At 36.8% G+C, this 18,653-nt stretch overlaps 1 protein-coding gene and 1 pseudogene across 2 annotated transcripts; one reads left to right on the plus strand and one right to left on the minus strand.

Moving 5' to 3' along the window:
- Nucleotides 1-314: 314 nt before the first annotated feature.
- On the plus strand, nt 315-415 carry LOC116157017 (U6 spliceosomal RNA; annotated as a pseudogene).
- Nucleotides 416-4,957: 4,542 nt separating this feature from the next.
- IFI44 (interferon induced protein 44) lies at nt 4,958-18,653 on the minus strand. 2 transcript variants are annotated; one of them, XM_010989071.3, is made up of 8 exons: nt 18,497-18,653; nt 17,808-18,244; nt 13,814-13,850; nt 12,894-13,089; nt 12,588-12,737; nt 9,124-9,295; nt 7,927-8,027; nt 4,958-6,210 (listed from the first exon to the last, which is right to left on the minus strand). In XM_010989071.3, the coding sequence occupies exons 2-8, from the start codon at nt 18,232-18,234 to the stop codon at nt 6,019-6,021; spliced, it is 1,275 nt and encodes a 424-aa protein (XP_010987373.1). In that variant the 5' UTR covers nt 18,235-18,244; nt 18,497-18,653; the 3' UTR covers nt 4,958-6,018. The 2 variants fall into 2 exon arrangements, with proteins under 2 accessions (XP_010987373.1, XP_031321312.1); XM_031465452.2 differs by having other exon boundaries at nt 6,102-6,239.

Below are 18,653 nucleotides of genomic sequence, written 5' to 3' on the forward strand. Positions count from 1 at the left end.
TAGCTGATTGGCAGGTAGCTGGAATAATGGCCAAGGCTTCCCCTTCTGTTCACTCCCGGGAAGAAGGGAAGGCAAGTAGTGATGGGACCATCCTACCTGTAGTCAACAGGGCAGCACTTAACAGTCCTAGGTAAGGGAACATGAGGGGAGTCACTATCAAGTCCATTGTTTTCTTACCAGTATGCAAGTCAAATTCAGAGAAACTGAAATTGTTTCCCGAGTTGCAAATCCTCCCTCTGCTGGGAGAAGCTGTTGTAGTCTTGAACACAGCACAGTTGAATCTAGCAAGATAAAACAAATGTTCTTTTGGATGCTTGCTTTAGCAGCACATATACCAAAATTGGAACAAGACAGAGATTAATATGGCCCCTGTGCAAAGACTAATAGGCAAACTGGTGAAGCGTTCCATATTAAATAAAATCAAAGGAAAGAAATCTTCAGAGAGTTGTGTGATCGCACCATCACTCATCTTTACCCTTACATCCACATACCAACCCTGCCAAATGATTTTTCTACTTTATGTTTCTACTTTATAGACCCAGTCAAGCCAGCCAGTCCTTGATGATCAATAGATATTTTAATTACCCATCTCAGGTCTTTATCAAACTGCTGCTACATGAGTGATATGGAATTTGGTAAGTCCACATGATGTTAAGTCTCTTAGCTCATTTTTGTACATAGGCAACAGTGAAATGTTTGATTTGATAAAATATAACCTAGGAGACTGAGTTACTTCACATTCTGCTATTCCAAATCTTTAATGTTATCTTCAGCCACTGCTACAGCCAAAGGGTAAACAAAGTCAAAGTCTAACTTGAGTTTGTTCTAGTCAGGACCCAGTTGAAGCCACATGGGGCTATCAGTAAGGGTCCTACATTGTCGACCTGTCATTCCTTGCCCTTGAGGAACCTGACCCAAAGTCATCTTTTGGAAATTATTTTCCCATTCACAATCCATATACCATATTATCACATAATCAATTTCCATAGCAGAGTATGTCATGGTTTCCACCCAATATTTGAAGCTTAAGTAATAATATCCCCATTTATTTTATGTATCCAAGTAGATAGATCCAAGAAATAGACGAAAGCATAAGCCTTTGTCTTCTAATCCCAGGTTTTATCTGATGATTATTGATATGGCCCATTTTAATTCTTCTACAGAATTTCCACACATTTCCATAATTTACTTCTCCTCACACTAGTATTCTTAACTGTCCACTATAAAGTGTTATTTTATTAGGATGAAAATCATAGGTTCACACTTCACAATAGCAGAAACTAACCATTCTTCTGGTGGGTCTTTCATCTGTCCCAAGGGCAGGGCTGCAACCTGCTCATGGATACAATGTACTTTCCCAGAGTCACATCTGGTTACTATTCCGTTTCTATGTTATCCATCATTGGATCTGATCTGTCATCACTAGAATAGCTCTCTGACATTACCTAATAATATAATACATATTTTGGATCTTAGACTTACTTGATGTCTTTCTACAATGGGAGCTATCTCCACCAAAGCCCAGTTTCAGGGCAACAGCGGTCTCTTGGAATGACTACATGTAGCTACTGCCATCAGGTTACTCGCAAATCTAAGTCTCCCAGTGGTCACCAAGTGGAAACAGTTGTAGACTTCTTCCAGGGAATTTAGCCTGCTTATGTCCAGATAGTAAATACTTCCAAAATAATTTATGTAACAGCATCACATCGTCTTGATTTTGCTGCTTGAGCTATAGTGCTTCCTTTAAAATTCTAAGTCTCTTTTGTTCCAGATCCCATTCAAACTCACATTTCTCTTTGGTCACTTGATGTATAAAAGATAATAATACATTGGGTGCAATATATTTACCCTCCAAGATTCAAATAGCCCTAGAACCTACTGAGCCTCATTCTAATTAGTATGGTCTGGCAAATATTATGTACTGTCTCTGGAAAGTCTCCTATACTTCCAGCCCATGTTTTTCACTCAAAATTGACACGAATGAGTTATCACAATTCTCATTTTTCCCTGGCTTTGTTTTCTAATAAATTATCATAATGGTATCATTGTTATGAGTCAGCTGACTTTTGATAATGATCAAGTATAAATCTGTCTTATTAGGTTATGACAGTGTACCAGAGAATGTAAGTACTTTTGAGGGAGGATGGAGAATGTATACTGTTGCTCCCATGAGAAAGTAAGTTAAACCTGGCTTTCTTTTGATATGGGAATGGAAAACAAAGCATAAGAAGGAAATTGTATAATTTGTTACTCTCTATATATAGTGTATTATAATATATACGTATATAATAGATAGACATATACATACATTATTATTGGTCTCAATTCTTCACTCCTTTCTGCAGTCACTAACCCACCATGACCTCATTGTTGCAGGGCTGAATTTTTCAGCCCCTTGGTTTTGGTTTACCCATACGACTTGCTTTGGCCAATGGCAGATGGGCAGAAGTGATGATGTGCTAGTTGCACATCTAGGCTTTAAGGTACATTGCATGGCTCCCCCACCTTCCTGCAATTCTGCTGCACAAGAGGAACTTCCCCCAGGAGGCTCCTGTCTCAGCAGTTTCAGAATGCACACACCTGGAGTAGAGCAGCCCTGTCAGCCTACCCCAATAGCCACAGCTTAGCCCTTCAGCTGAGCCCAAGCTGGGATAACGAAACTTCAGCCAACCCTCAGATGCAGGGGATAATAAATGATTCCTCTTCAAGGCACTAAATTTTGAAGTAGTTTCTCAGGCAGCAAGAGTTAACCAAACATAAAGTACTAATGGGTCAAATTTCTTGTGTCTCTCATTTTAAATGTCCTAATCAAGTGCTTAATTTGAACTTGTGGATTTAAGTTGAAATCTTAGTAAATGTTTGTCATATATTAGGAAATTTAGAATAACTTTAGATTTACTATGATTTTAAGGTCAAGATATTAGATCTGTAAGAATCTTTTAGTACTCAGGAAGGTCTAGTCAAACAACTGAACTGCTAAAATAAGAAATTAAATATATTAAATTTTGAGATGGAGTTTTAAAATTTTGGAAGGTTTGAGTCATTGAATTTTTAAATAAAACCAAAATATATTTAAGTGCCTTTAAAAAGGGATTAGTATTATCTATTAAAGCTAAGCATGTACATACATAGTAATTCTGTCCTAACTATATACACCCAATGGAAATATTTCCCTTTGTTCTCCAAAAGGCACGTACTGGAATGCTTATACTAGCACTGTTTGTAATAGTCCCAAACTGAGAACTGCCCAACTGCCCATCAAACAGATGAGAATAAATGATCTTTATCTTAGTGCTATAATATGAATCAAACAAACAAATGCAATATCACATGAAAGAAGTCAGACCCAAAAGAGTAAATAGTGCATAAGACTAGTTATGTAAGGGATAAAAAAGACCACTCTATGCAATTAAAAGTCAGAACAGTGGCTATCCTAGATAACTAGCCTGGGCATAACGAGGACTTAGAGGATACTGATGATGTTCTGTTTCTTCTCTGAGTTCGAATTTCATGGGTTTGTAATGTTTGTCAAAATGTATCTCGCTATGTATTATACTTAAGAACCATGCACTTTTTAGGTGCATATGATACTTTAGCTTAAAAAGCTTTTTATTAAAGTTTAAAACCTTTTTTAAAGGTGAGCCAGTTTAAACTAATTAATAAGAATTTTAGCAAACTTTTTCATCTGAATGAGGAACTAGATATGAAACTTCCCAAATCTATAAGGGAACATATTATAGTGCCCCTCCAGCTCAGTTAATCCAATAGTAGTAGCCCTTCAAATAATAAATCACTCTTCCTGAGCAGATATGACCTACAATGTGCTGATCACATTTCCTTGCTCTTCTAGATAAAGTAATTATTCCTGGGAGGTAGGGGTATGACTTGAGCTAGATCAGTTGAGGTCCTTTTTTGTATTATTTCACAATGAAACTGGGAAATAAAAATCCTGTTTCACTTCAGGTCACAAGACTGAATTAATGTCAGCCTGAAGCTTGGACTCAGAAGATGTAGATTTATCATGATTGCTATCCTGAAAATACAATATGATATCACTCATATGTGGAATCTGAAAAAAAAAAAAAAAGACAAATGAACAAATAAATAAAACAGAAACAGACTCTCAGACATAGAATATAGACCTGTGACTGCCAGGACAGAGTGGGATGGGAAGGGATAAACTGGGAGTTTGAGATTTGCAGATACTGACTGGTATATATAAAATAGGTAAACAAGTTTATGCTGTATAGTGCAGGGAAGTATATTCAATATCTTGTAGTAGCTCATGGTGAAAAAGAATATGAAGATGAATATATGTATATTCATGTATGACTGAAGCATTGTGCTGTGCACCGGAAATTGACACAACATTGTAAGCTGACTATACCTCAATAAAAAGAAAAGGATTGCTAGCCTGAGAGAATGACAACAATATACAGAAAGAAGGGATCAAAAGGCTGTGTGTGTGTGTGTGTGTGTGTGTGTGTTTAAGGGAGAGAGAAAGAAACAGAATAGTTCTGGAACCCCTGAATTCAACCACTTATGAGGACAATCCAGTCCAATCCCAGCCTTTCCCATGGTATGATTACTTGGCCCATTACTACAGTCTTCTTTTCTACTCACGCAGTTCAGGTTGAGTTTTGTCACTTGTAACTAAAATAGTTGTAACTTACAGAGTAATCATACTACAGTCCCTTTCAGTTTTGGTCTTCTGGAACTCACTAACTGCCACATCCTGGAAGAAGTGTTCAGATATTAAAGTAAAAATGGCTTTAGGTTAAAGAATACAACATTAACTGGGACCCAAAGAGAGCAAAATCAAGCACTTTAGAAATAAAATAAGAAGGCAAATTAAAATGACTTGCGTGTAGATCAGAAGATGCTGGCAAATCATATTAAAATAAGCTTTGCCAAAATCACACACACGCACAAACACACACACGCACCCATGTTAGACTCAGGTTTTATAAAAAGAAACTTTAATTTTTCACAGATACAAAACATAAATTCAAAAGGAATTATGATTGTTTTTACAATTAATGACTTTAAATTGTGCTGTTCCTATTTATAGGTGATATGATTTTGTATATGTAACTTCATTCCAGATAAAAATAAAATAGGTTCAGTTTCCACTACTTCTCTCCTTCCTGTGTTTTCTCATGTCTTAATTTTCATTCCTCCATGATGAGATAAAAATATACATATATTAATGTAAAACATTCACTTACTCATTTTCTTTACTCATACACTTAATAATCCTTTCCTCTCATCTCTGAATAAAGAGAAAAAAATATTCTTGATGGACTCTTTAGGGAAAAGCAACTAGCAGGAGGAAAACCACTGGGCTCCTGGAGGTGTAAGCCAATCCTGGCTTTGAGAGTGCCTGCACCATGAGGAAGAGAAAGAATGGAGAAACCAAGACTGCAGAGTCAGGACAGCAAAGGCAGTAGAATGAGGGTTTCCCAGTAGTCTGCAGTGAGAGAGAACTAGAGATGTTATGATACCCTAATTTGATTTCCCACAAACTAAAATAAGATTTGAGTTTAGACTGAAACGTGTTTGATCTCTGGTTGGAATGGTAAAGCGAGTACTGCGCACACGTTGACAACAGAAAATACATGGAACCCTAAAATCTGAGGCTGTCAACAGGAAGGGCACCCACCACTACCCAGAACTGATCACACTGCGTTCAGAGTGACTCTGACGAGGAGAGGCGTCGAAAAGCCAAGCCAAAAAGGGCAAAGAAGCATCAGGTCCCAGAAAAGGACCAACAGTCAAAGACCATATCGGATCAGGAACAACGGCGAGCCAAGCCCTTTCTGGGTCTCACGCAATGAAGCCCATTTTGACAGAAGAGGGCAAAGATACAGCTTGGAATGTTCAGTGGGAATGGCAGGGGTGGGTCATTTCAAAAATTTCATTTTGAAAAGAGACGAAGGGTTAGAGAAGTAGTGCAGATCCTCTAGGAGGGACACAAAACGGAAGTCCCCGCGGAGCTGACACGTTCGCGCTTCTGCGTCACCAAACACATCTGTCTGTTTCTTCAAAGGGCAAATCCTCTAAGAAGTCGTCTGCAGCCCACAGCATGTGTCTCAGCGCAGAGAGGATCAGAACGTCCATGACAGGCTCCAGCTCCCACTCTGAGGTGTAATTTCTAACCACGAAGATGTTAGAAGGAGGAAATCCAAGTTCTCGGTGAACTGCCTCCAGCTGCAACACCGACATTAAAACCCAGAAATCTTAAGACAGTGAAAAATACAGTTTTATGTCAACATGAATCATGAACGCAGTAACAAAACGTAGGAGCTTGGCAGTACTTTCCCTGTTGGAGGACGGGGGGGATAGAGATCTAGCCCCATAAAGTTCTTTTCTTCGAGACCTTGACAAGTCAAGATCTATTATCACTGCTCATTTTCAACTTAGAATACATGTAGTAGATTCAATATGAATTAGAAATAAAAAAACAACTAATAGTTCCATATGAACTGCTTTGAAATTGAAGCATTTTTAATGCCCTTACACTAGAGTCCATAATTTGCCTGTTTCCTTTTAAAGATTATTCTCAGGATAAGCCATTTTACTAGACTAGTTTAATGTTAATGCTTCATTCATGCTTAGACTAGTTTATTCGTGGAGCCGCACTGCCTGGATTCAAAACAGGGATCTGTCACTTCTTAGCACTATCAATAAACTGGCAAATGCTTTTACTCTGTCTCCTTTTGTTTCTGTATCTATCAAATGTGGTCGTAACAGTACCTGTCTCACAGGGTTGTCGTAAGTATTGAGTAGGAAAATTTCTCACATACATAGTGTTCAACAAATATTAGTTATCATTATGTCTTCCCAACTGGTGTTCCCACCTCCAGGTTCCTTTTGACTCCAATCTGTTCTGCATGTGGGTGGCAGATTAATTTTTCTGAAGCTCAACTTTGGTCTCGTCAATATTCTTTCCAAAAATTGCTATGATTCCCCATATGCACCTAATGAATTAAATCATCTGATGCAAATGAAACTTTCTCACTTCCTCTCCCCCTCCAAGGATCCAACCCTCCACTAAATTAACGGCTCCATGCTTCCCTCATATGCTGCCTTTTCCTTCACTGATGTATTATTGACTTATGCTGTCCCTAGAGCTTGAAGTTGGTTCCCCCCCCATTTTTGTCCCTTCATATCCTGAAATACTTTCTTCTCCTTGAAAGCCATCTCCCAGTGCCACCTCAGTAATAAAATCTTCCCCCATCCCTGTAATACAATTTTATCTTCTCTAAACGTTAAATACTTTTCATTTTTAATCATTTCATGATACTTATCATACTCGATCACATCACATTCTTTTGTCAATTTCCTCTTACCCTACTTCCCCAACCTCTCACCTCTATTGATTAAAATTATAAGCTTTTAGTGCAGGGAACTTGTTTTCATCACTGATAAATACTGGTTGAATTGAACCTAATTAAATTAAATTGTAATGAACGGAATTAACCTAATTAAATTAAATTGTAATGAACGGAATTATCTGTATCAGCATAATGATGAACATATATTTAATTTTTAAAACTTGGGAAATGAGTCTGAATTATCCCAAGCAATGGTTTTAACTCTTCTTTTTTTAACATTTTTTATTGAGTTATAGTCATTTTACAATGTTGTGTCAAATTCCAGTGTAGAGCACAACTTTTCAGTTATACATGAACATACGTATATTCATTGTCACATTTTTTTTTTGCTGTGAGCTACCACAAGATCTTGTATATATTTCCCTGTGCTATACAGTACAATCTTGTTTATTTATTCTACATTTTGAAATCCCAGTGGTTTTAATTCTTAAACTCAGGAGATGTTTATTTTATGTTCATACACAGTAATATCATGTGAACATAGTGACGTACCCCAGAAAATGTGTTTATAAATGGCATCGCCCATTACCTTGAGTTTCACAGGCAGACAGCTGTATATGTCCATAAGGTCACCTTTCATAATCATATCCAAGGTATCCACATGAGTGAGCAAAACCACATGTACCACACCTATGCCAGATAGATTTTTTTTTAACGTTTTTTCATTACATTTTTATGATGTATTTATCAGTCTAGACAACCTCAGGATTTCTCAGTTAATCAGCTAGCTTCAGCTATGCAATAGGTTATCTATGGAGCAACTTCAGAGATTTGGGAAGGTTCCCTACTCCCTGACAGTAAATCCCCCTTAACTACTCACTGGTGCCTGGAATTCCTCTGACACAGGAAATTCCTTCATTGCCTTCCATGGTAAAAGAGGACGCTTCAAGTGAACCACCTCTTGGAAGAGGGAAGTCAAATTTATGCTACAATTTTACTTAATGATTTCATATCCTGTCCAAACAGCTGTGTTTTTATGGAGACGAAAGAAAAGATCAAAAGGACTCTAACAAACAAGACGGGAGAGAAGAGGCCTCAGGAAGGAGATGGAATTTATCGAGGCATCACAAATACAGTGCTCCCATGTCGCAGTGTTAACAAGCACCTCCCGGCACACCACCCTTGCAAGCGTTTAAATTTCAGCGAGCTGGTCGGTAATCCCTCCCTGCTTCTAACTTAACCAAAGCGTGACAAACCGGCTCATTCCCAAACACCATGTGGATAACGAAGCCAAGAAAAGCCAGCGTGAGGCCCCCCGGTTCCCAATCCTATTTACCTTCGCCAAAGTCTTTATGCGACCTCTTCAACCCAAAGTCTTACTTTCCTGCCTCTTTTTCTTACTGAAATGTTCTTTCCCACTTTCTAATCCTTTAAGACTCAAGGGGAAATGTAAGAATCTTGATAAAAAATGCATGCCAGGATGCCGTGGTAGCAGGTAGTGAGGACTGTATTAAGTTCTTCATCTGTATTAATTTGTTTCATCCTTACAATAAATCTCTGAGGTACATGCTGTTATGATGCTAATTTTATAAGAAATTGAGGCTCAGAGAGTTTGAGTCACTTGCACAAAGTCACACAGCTAGTGAGTGCTCCGTTTGATTGAATAACATTAAGATGCCAGGGAATAGTCACAAATGCAATTTCCTAAGTTCTTCGTCCTGTCCCAAAGCCACCAACAATACAGTCAAGTCAATTGCCCTTAGCACTTAAGTGGAATGAGACTCACCACACTTTATCAACTCCCTTTGAATTCTTTTGATCTTTGACACCATTTCTTTAGAGAGATGTTCAACAGAGTTGGCATCGAACACGAATGCCACACAGTGGATTCTGTCCTTCAGCAACGGGGAGCCTATATAGTTATCATGGCCTGGTGTGATTGGTTTCGTGCAATCAAACTGTAAGGTAAACATCAAGCAACATGTTAATTCGATGAATATTTATGAGTGCGCACATATGAGCACAGACCCTGTGCAGGTGACTGAAACGGTGAACAAAACAGGCAGGTCTCTAACATTAAGGGGATAGCAATCTGGTGGAGAAGACAGTCGTTATGCATGTAGCTAGCTGTCCCTTCACGTAGTCAGGTAAAGCTCCTGTAAGGAAGGGGCATATACTCTGAAAGCTGAAAAATAGGAGTTCATCTGATACAGGGAATAAGGAAATAGCAGAAAGTGTTCTAGATAAAAGAAGCAAGGTTAGCAAAGATGGAGGTGAGAGCATCCGGAAGGAAATCTGGTTATCATCAGGCAGAATGCAAAGGGCGAAAGTGGTTCTCAGTAGGATGCACTTACTCTTTTTTTTTTTTTTTTAATTGAAGTCTAGTCAGTTTACAATGTTGCGTCAGTTTCTGGTGTACAGCAGAGTGCATCAGTCATACATGAACATACATATGTTCGTTTTCATACTCTTTTCCACCATAGGCTACTACAAGATATTGAATATAGTTCCTTGTGCTATACCCTTAACTAGCAATCCTGCTGGGAACCTGTCCCACTGAAGCACTAGCAAAAATACAAAATGGTGTATGGACAAGGCTATTAACTTCAGCACTACTTGCAGTGGCAAAAGTCCAATTTATCCATAACATATAGTATGCTATCATTTCTCTAAGAAAATGAAGCACATATCTTGCCTTTCCTATATAAACTGTACCACTAAGTAATCAAGTAGGCAATAAGGGGAAGTTTCTCTTTCATATGTGAAATGAAGAAGGAATGATAGAAATAGAATATTGCTGCTTTTACACTCTAATAAATAAATCGATCTAGGCATTGAACGTTAATGAATACTTACATTAGAAAAATGAGAAAACCCAAAGTTGTGTGGCTCTTCATGAAAGAACACGACACCATCTAGGAAGCAAAAGCTGAATCTGAAGGTGACTCTAGGTTCAACTACCAATTTTTAGGGTACACAGAAAACAGAGGACCGTGGAAAACCACATCGAGTGATGACAACAGCAAAGCTCAGACTGTGGGGAAGTCTACAGGCCAAACAACCAGATTTCTGAAAGAAACGAATTTCAAGGAAAAATACCAGATGACACAGAGGCAGAACATGCAAATTAAAAGAAGCTGGATAGATTTCTGGGTTCTCTATTCTGTTGTATTTGATCCATGTGTCTGTTTTTGTGCTAATATCACCTTGTTTTGATTACTGTAGCTCTGTAATGTTGTTTGAAGCCCAGGAGGGTTATTCCTCCAGCTGTATATGTATGACTGACGCATTATGCTGTACACCCCAAATTGGCACAACATTGTAAACTGACTATACTTCAACAAAGGAATGGAAAAAAATAAAATAAATTTTTTAAAAGTTACCACCAAAAAAAGAGGCTGAATATATTTATTTACTAATAAATAGATCTATTTATTAATGTTATAAAATATTATTTTATAATGTTTCAAACAGACTGTTAAAAAAAAAGATGCATGATACCTAAAAGACAATTAGAAAGGGGTGATATTTAATAAATTAAGAGCAGCTATTAATTTTAAATGTGATAAGCATATTATGGTTACATTTAATAAAAGACGTATATGCCCCTGTGTGTGTGTGTGTATATATATATATATTTAAATGCATATTCATTTATGGATGAAATGTTATGACTTCTTAGATTTTCTTCCAAATAATACAAGACAGGAGAAAGTGGGTAGTCATAGATGAAACTGTCAAAATTTGTCAAAGCTATGTAAATACAAATTGATTAAATAGTTTTGTGTGCTTTTGCATAGATTTAACATGCTCTATAGTAAATGTTTCTTTTAAAGAATATTTTAAAATAAGCTTAATTACCTCTGCAAGATAACTTTATACTAAAGAATGAAAGAACCTTGCATGAATAGAAAAATAAAACATGCTCTGTTTCTAAATAAAAACACTGGATATGTAAAGATGTATATCAACTTTTGATACAAAATTTTAATGTAATTTCCATCAAAGGACTAACAAATCAAACACAAACACAAGCAATCAAATAAAACACAAACAAGCTCATTTGAAAACGTGTATGTGTGAAATGGTCAAGAAAAAAAAATGTGAGAAATGAATAACGGATATGACTTGTCCAGTGGGTTATCAGGACATAATTGATTGCTATGGTAATAAAAACATTAAACAACATAGTAATGCAAACAATATCATAAAGGAGTTAATAAATACATTAATAGAATGAGTTATAGAATATAAAAATAAATCCCATACTTAGAAGGAAAAAGATGCAAAAGGCATTCAATGAAAGATATTGGCACATGGACTATTTATTAGGAACAAGGTAAATTAACAATTAATTTAAGATCTAAATGTTTATAAAAAGGAATAGCAAAGTTAAAAAAAAAAAAGGCAGACTAATCTGCCTTCTCTGAAATCTCTTCCTTCCTCTGACAGTGCTTAGCATGAACATCTTAAGACATAAAGATGAAAGACACATATCCTAGTCAGCTTGGGCTGTTACAATGCATTACCCTATTCGGTGATTTAAACAACAAACTTTTATTTATCACAGTTCTAGAAGCTAGGAAGTTCAAGATCAGGGTGCTGGTAGATTTTGTGTATGGTGAGAGCCTTAGTCCTGGTTTGTAGATAGCACCTTCTTGTTGTGTCCTCATAGAGCTGAGAGAGAGGTCAGCTCTCTTGTGTCTTTTCTTACAAGGGCACTGATTGCATTCACGAGGGCTTCACCATCATGATCTAATCACCTCCCGCAGGCTCTACCTCCAAATATCACCTTGTGCACTGGGACTTCAACATCTGAATATGGAGGGGTGGGTGAGATTTCATCATAGCACCCCAGGCTGAGGGTCTCAGAACAGAAAGCCAGAAGGATCCTTGAAAATTGATAACCTGTCACACTGGCCCAAAGCTGCCTATCTTCAGACTTTCTGTTACATAAGAAAAATTACCCATGTGAGTAAATAAACATAGTTGGATTTCTGTTTCACAGAGCCAAAAGCAATTGAATGTATAACAACATTCAGAGTTGCTATGACAGCTATGACAGAAGAATCCTTCAGGTGTTTTAATTCTCTGTAAAATAAAATATCAAAAAGCAACAAAGGATTTTGAACAAGTGTAATTTTAAAAAAAATCAATGTCAATGCACTAGAGTCTGATATTGTTGAGAGTGGGCAAAAATAAACATTTTAAATATCAATTATACTTTCTCAATGAGTAACTAAATCATACCTTGTATCTGTCAGCAATGTGGCCTTTTAAGATGTAGGGTATGTCACCCATGCAGAGCCCTTCTTCTGTCTCACTCAGCCCCAGTGAGTCACACAGAATAAATGGCAAGGTGTCAGCATTCTTTCCATCGTTTATAAAATATGTTCTGTACTGTATAGGGGAAAAAAAAACTTGAAGAGTTCATTTTTTTAAAAACTGTAAATTGAAATAGAGTTTATCTGTAATGAAGTTGATCAGCAAAAGCCTTTTCAAATCTAAGTGACTTGAGCAAAGACGCAAAGGCTGAGTGACCTAGAATGGACTCACCTTATCAGAGGTCCCACATGTATAAGAACCCACCAAAGCCTGGTTTGTTACATGGCCTCGGAAAATAGACTTTACTGAGTTGAGAAAGCTGGACTTGCCAGCTCCAATTGGACCCAGAAGCAGAATTCGTGTTTGGTGAACCAGGTCTCCATATGGTTTGTAAGTTCTTATGGCAGACAACAACTTCTCCTTGAGCCTGTTTAGACAAGACAATTTTAAAAGTTGATTAAGGATAGGTCACAAGGCCTTACCATAAACTTTCCTAGAATTCAGTTTCTTTTCTTATAGGTTATTATTTATTTTTGATTAGCAACTCCTATAAAAAGACATGAAACTATCCTATCTTCAAATCCTATTGTAAAAGAAGTAAAAGCAAACATAACACTTTTAACTAAAGCAAATCAGACATGAAACTTTTCAGATTTAAGCAACCAGGTCATATACACCCCTGAATAAATATCAACTATGTTAAACATGAAGATAAGTTATCAGCAATAAACTTCAAAAACCACAACATAATATGTGACTTCTGAAGTATATGAAAGTAGACAATTTCTAGCATGTTCTTGGAGTTCATGATGGGTGTTCCCTACCTGCCAACCACCCCTTCCCTAAAGTAGCTGGAACTGGAACTGGAACTGTAAGAATTCTAAGTAAAAAATGCAGACAGATGTATTCAGCCAAATAATCATTTCGCTTCAACTACATAAAAACATTAGAAATATCTTCCATCTACTCAGTGTTCTTTTTGTTTTAACACTGCTATTACCAAATATTTTATGATTATAGATACAGTTTGTTCTGGGTGATCCACAAGTTTTCTATGATAATTTGTACTACCAATTTTCTTGACAGAACCTGTAACAGAATAAGCCTACGATAATGAACAGAATAATAGAACATTAAAAACATTGACTTACTCTATGACCCCTTCCATCCTCCTTTTGTCCAATAAATCTAGAGAAATAATCAAAGAACAATGACGATTACAAGCTGTTGAATGATGGACACTGAATGAATGTCAATGAATTCACTAAGGAAAAAATGAAGAAATAGCCTTTCGGTAGGAATAGTGCAGGATAGTGAAAAGCAAATGTAGAAAGTTATGGGAAATCTTCTTAACATCATCACATTTGAAGAGTCTAGAGCTAGAGTCAAGGTGGGCACTGAAAGACTATAGTGTCAGCAGATTTTTCCCCCCCAAATTACCTAGCAGTAGTGTGTGACTCACTCCAACATGGGAGATGAGGGTGGGGTCCTCTGTAAATCACAGAAGCAAGGTCTAGAAACATGGACAGACTAGGGAAAGACAGGAAATACTCTAAAATATTTTCTCCTCCATAATCCAACAGATCTGAAAGGGATAATGTGCAAAGACACACAAACAAACAAAAAAAATTCACAGGCACTGGATTTTCTCCAAAATCTACTATTAATAATTGGGCCTCCTGGAACTTCCAATCCAATTGATATTCTTCTTGCTGCTTTCAAGAGAATGTAGAACTTCTGCCTAGCCAATCAAAGAGCAGTGAGCGGTTCAGGGGTGGGCTTAGGTCTTCATTTGAACCAATGAGACTCAGGCCCAGAATTCTTTTCTTTCTTGAAAAGAGACACTCTTTTATGATGCATTTAAAACTGAAAGGATTAGGTGTAGTAATGCTGGTAATTCTCTAAACAAAAGAATAATAACTGTGTGTAACATTTACAACTATAGCTATATGTATGATTACAAAGAAAGCCTCTTTAAATGACCAAAAGTAGAAACAGTCAAGACTACGTTCAATGACTACAATAAAACTAGAAAAGAAGTGTAAACAAAGGGAAAGGCAACCCCTTAAATAGCTTTAACACCCAAAAGGAAATTAAAAAATCACAATTGTAAATATATAGAAAATAACAATAATACAAATACTTAATATAAACCTTGTGATAAAAGTACATTTCATGAAAAACAATAAAGAAGGAAATAGAAAATCGAAACAGAAAAGAATAAAAGGGAACAAACCTTAGAAATATCAGAATATAACAGAAATACAAATCCATAAATCAAAAAAAGGATAAATTAACATAGTAATTAATTAATTAAAAATGTGAAATAAATAAATTGCTAACTAGTCTAATGAAAGAAAGCCAAATTCATGAAAGGTCACACCATAGCTCACATACCAGAATGGTTACATATTGTAAAACTAGTAATAAAAAATGTGGGGAAAGATTCGGAGTGGCAGGAAGTCTCGTACACTGCTTGTGGTAGTGGAAATGGGTATGACAGTGTTGGAAAACTTTGTCAGTATCCACTGAAGCTGAACATACACATACTCAATGACTCAGAAATTTCATACTTATATTCTTCAAAAAATATGAATATACATGAACCAAAAGACATGCACAAGAATATTTATAGCAATATTATTTGTGATAGCCCCAAACTGGAAGACCCAAATGTTCATCAAAAGTGATTTGATTTTTGATTTTTTTTAATATGATAGAATCATTGCAATGGAATAATATATGAAAATGAAAAGGAAAAAATACTACTACAGGTAGTACTATGGCTGAATCACTAAGGAGGTAGAAATTGAAACAACTGGTCTGTGATACATTCGCTCGCTTTACCAGGTAACACTCTCAGGGGAAAAAATGTGACTGGGCTCCATTTTCTTATAAATATGCTAATAATCTTATCTCCTGGTAAATAGACTAACGATATTTGCTACAAGGAAAGTGCTTATCTCTTGAATGTCCTTGACAGGAGGTCCCTAGCTAAGTATTATTTATAGTAAATAAATCTAGATTATCTGTGTTTATGGGCCATCGATTTTTGAAATGTCACATAAGCTAATTGTGTCAGTCTGCTCAGGCTGCTGTGCAGATAAACAGCAGAAATTTACTTCCCACAGTTCTGGAGGCGAAGTCCCACACCAAGATCAAGGTGTGGGCAAGGTGGGTTTCCTTCTGAGGCCTCTTCTCTTGGCTTGCAGGTGGCCACCATCTTGCTGTCTGCTCACAAGGCCTCTTCTTCTGGATTCGAGGAGAGGGAAAAAGTTCCCTGGTGTCCCTTCTTATATGGAAATGTATCCTATCCCTATCAGATTACAGCGCCACTATTATGACCTCACTTAACCTTAATTACTTCTTTTGGGGCCCCATCTCCATGTATAGTCACATTGGGTGTTAGGACTTTAACATATGAATTTGGGGGAGACACAATCCGGTCCATAGCACCAGCATGTAAATGTTCCATAACCTAACCACTCTGATATCTAAGGCGGCCCACAAACTTAATTTTGAATCCCTGCATGTTGTTCTTAGCCAGAAAGCATGTCAAATATGGAAAGGAAGAACCTAGGAGCCACGCAGAATATCCTAGTACTTTTTCTGCCTTCTCTGAGATTTTTGATTGGCTTTATTCTTGAAATTATTAGTAAAACTTGATCCTGGGTACGACATTTGATTAGTAGAGCTCTGGTTTTACAATCCAGTCCCCTGTATTAGCCCAATCTTTCATACACGGTATTGAAGGAAAGAAGTCAGACAGAAAAGAGCATATACTTTGCTGTGGTTCCATCCATATAAAATTCAAAAATAATAAGTATTAATTAATGTTAATATGAGCCAGAAAGATGGTTACCTTTGGTTAGTAATAACTGAGAAGAGTCTTAAAGGAGTCTTCTGAAATGATGGTAATAATCTATTTCTTCATCCAGGCAGTGGTTATGTGAGTGTATCCAATTTATAAAAGTTTGTCATTTGATACACTGATCAATTATGCATTTCCTTTAATGTATTATACTTCAATAAACAGTTTACTTAACTGGTTGAGGATGGTCAACATCATGACATATCCAAGTAAATTTACCAGACTTCAACAATAAGAAGTTTTTAGTTGTTTGGGACAGTGAGGAAGAAAGATTAAATCACTCAAGGAGAAACAGTTAAAAATACTACAAATAAATACGCCTAACCTGAGTTTTTCGACAATTGTAATGTTTCCAACAGTGCTGTTGAAATATTACAATATTCCCCCAAATAAAGTGTGCTCCATGAAATATGTATTCTGATAGTCGTTTATGTATAAAAAACACAATTAGTTTGGAACATGCAAATGCTCAAGGAATACTATTCCCAGGAGCCCTGCTTTTAAATGGATAGTTATAAGAAACTATTTCACAGAAGAAATATAAATGGCCAATACACAGAGACCTGTTAGTGATCAGGGATACACAAATAAAATGAGAAACCATCTTTTGACCATGAAGTTGGTAAATATTCTAAATATTAATAATAGTAAAGATTGGCAAGGATACAGGGAAAGAGGTATTTCTGTAACAGCCCTGGGGATAACAAAGACCACTGAAGCTTTGTTGTCTAATGAAATGCAAAAGCACATAATTCTTAAAACAGCGATTCCACCACTGGGAAGTTACCAAAAAGAAGTAATTTTGTGCACAGATATATGCATGCATGTATCACAGAAGCATGGATTATAACAGCAAATATAGGAAACAATTGAAATGTCCTTTAATAGAAAAATAAGGAAATTAATTTTGGCCTTTTGACATAATGGATAGAATGGGAAACTGCAGTAGAAAGGGTCCAGTGCTAATCAAGAGAAGTTCAAACTCTGATTTCTTTCTGAGAATCTCACAATCTTCAAGTTGCTGCTTTCTCTCTCTCTTCCTTCCACCTTACCTCCTAATCTCCCACCCCTTCCCCAACAAACTCCAGAAAACCCTATATGCTACTTTCAACTGTAGTTGTGTCATAGAAAACAGATTGTGGCCAGATTTCAGTCTGGGCTGGCTGGAGATGAGGACAAGTGAAAAAGTCACTGTTTCTTACGGGGATGAGCCAGCTAGAACGATCCACACATAAAGACAAAAACTCTGTGTAGGATGATCTGGGTAAACCTACCTTCACATCGAAAAACTTCACATTCCTGGAAGGAAATATATCCAGATAGTCCAAGTTTTTCCTTTGTTTCTGGGCTAATATACATCCTTTTTCTCTCTAGATTTACATAAAATTCAAAATTATCTTGAAACACCATAGGTAGCTGGAATGGTCCTATTTTGCATTCTGAAATTTCAGTCTCTTGAAAAACAAAAAGGGTGATGAAAACATATTCCTCTTTGTCATTGTTCTGCGCATACACCCCAACAATGTAATCTCCAACATAAATCACTGTTATAGTAGGTCCTTGATTAGAGCATCTCTCAAGCAAACCTTTACTGGAGAACTCATGGACACTGGCCTTATAGAGAAGGCTAAACTGCTTTTCTCCAAAATAATTTTGCAGCACTTTTTCTTGCATCCACGTTAAACAAGTTGTCACTGCCATACTTCTCAATCTAGCAGAAAAGCAAACACACTTTCCATTAAATATTGAAAAACAGATTACATGTACTGTCACAAAGCTTGCATTTATGCCCCTTATTTACCTCTCAATTATACATGAAATGAGTAAACAGAGGGTGAATAGATAGCAAGAAAAATCATTAGCTAGTTTTTCATTCTAAGTGATTACTTTCTGATTTAAAAAAAGGAAGAAAAACCATTATTTGCAAGTGGCTAGGAAGAGGGGAAAGTAGCAAGTCATTTACCTGTTTGTAGAATCTCTACAAAGGCTGAAGCTGAGAGTAGCTGCTCCGTCTGGACAGCGAGGCAGGCACAAAGTGAAAGCTGAAAATTTCTCAGCAATGAGGCTTCCAAGACTCAGGGAAGAGGAAACTGAAACTCAGTGTGACCCAGCCCAGCTGG

Source organism: Camelus dromedarius, chromosome 14 (genome assembly GCF_036321535.1).
Source record: "Camelus dromedarius isolate mCamDro1 chromosome 14, mCamDro1.pat, whole genome shotgun sequence".
NCBI lineage: Eukaryota > Metazoa > Chordata > Mammalia > Artiodactyla > Camelidae > Camelus > Camelus dromedarius.

Excerpts from the sequence above, each read along its gene's own strand:
- IFI44 (XM_010989071.3), bottom strand. The coding sequence starts at position 18,234 with ATGGCAGTGACAACTTGTTTAACGTGGATGCAAGAAAAAGTGCTGCAA. Across the intron at positions 13,851-17,807 it reads TGAAGTTTTTCGATGTGAAG|ATTTATTGGACAAAAGGAGG; the intron begins GTAGGTTTACCC and ends TTATTTCTCTAG. Across the intron at positions 6,211-7,926 it reads GTCTGCCTGTGAAACTCAAG|CTGGAGGCAGTTCACCGAGA; the intron begins GTAATGGGCGAT and ends TCGGTGTTGCAG.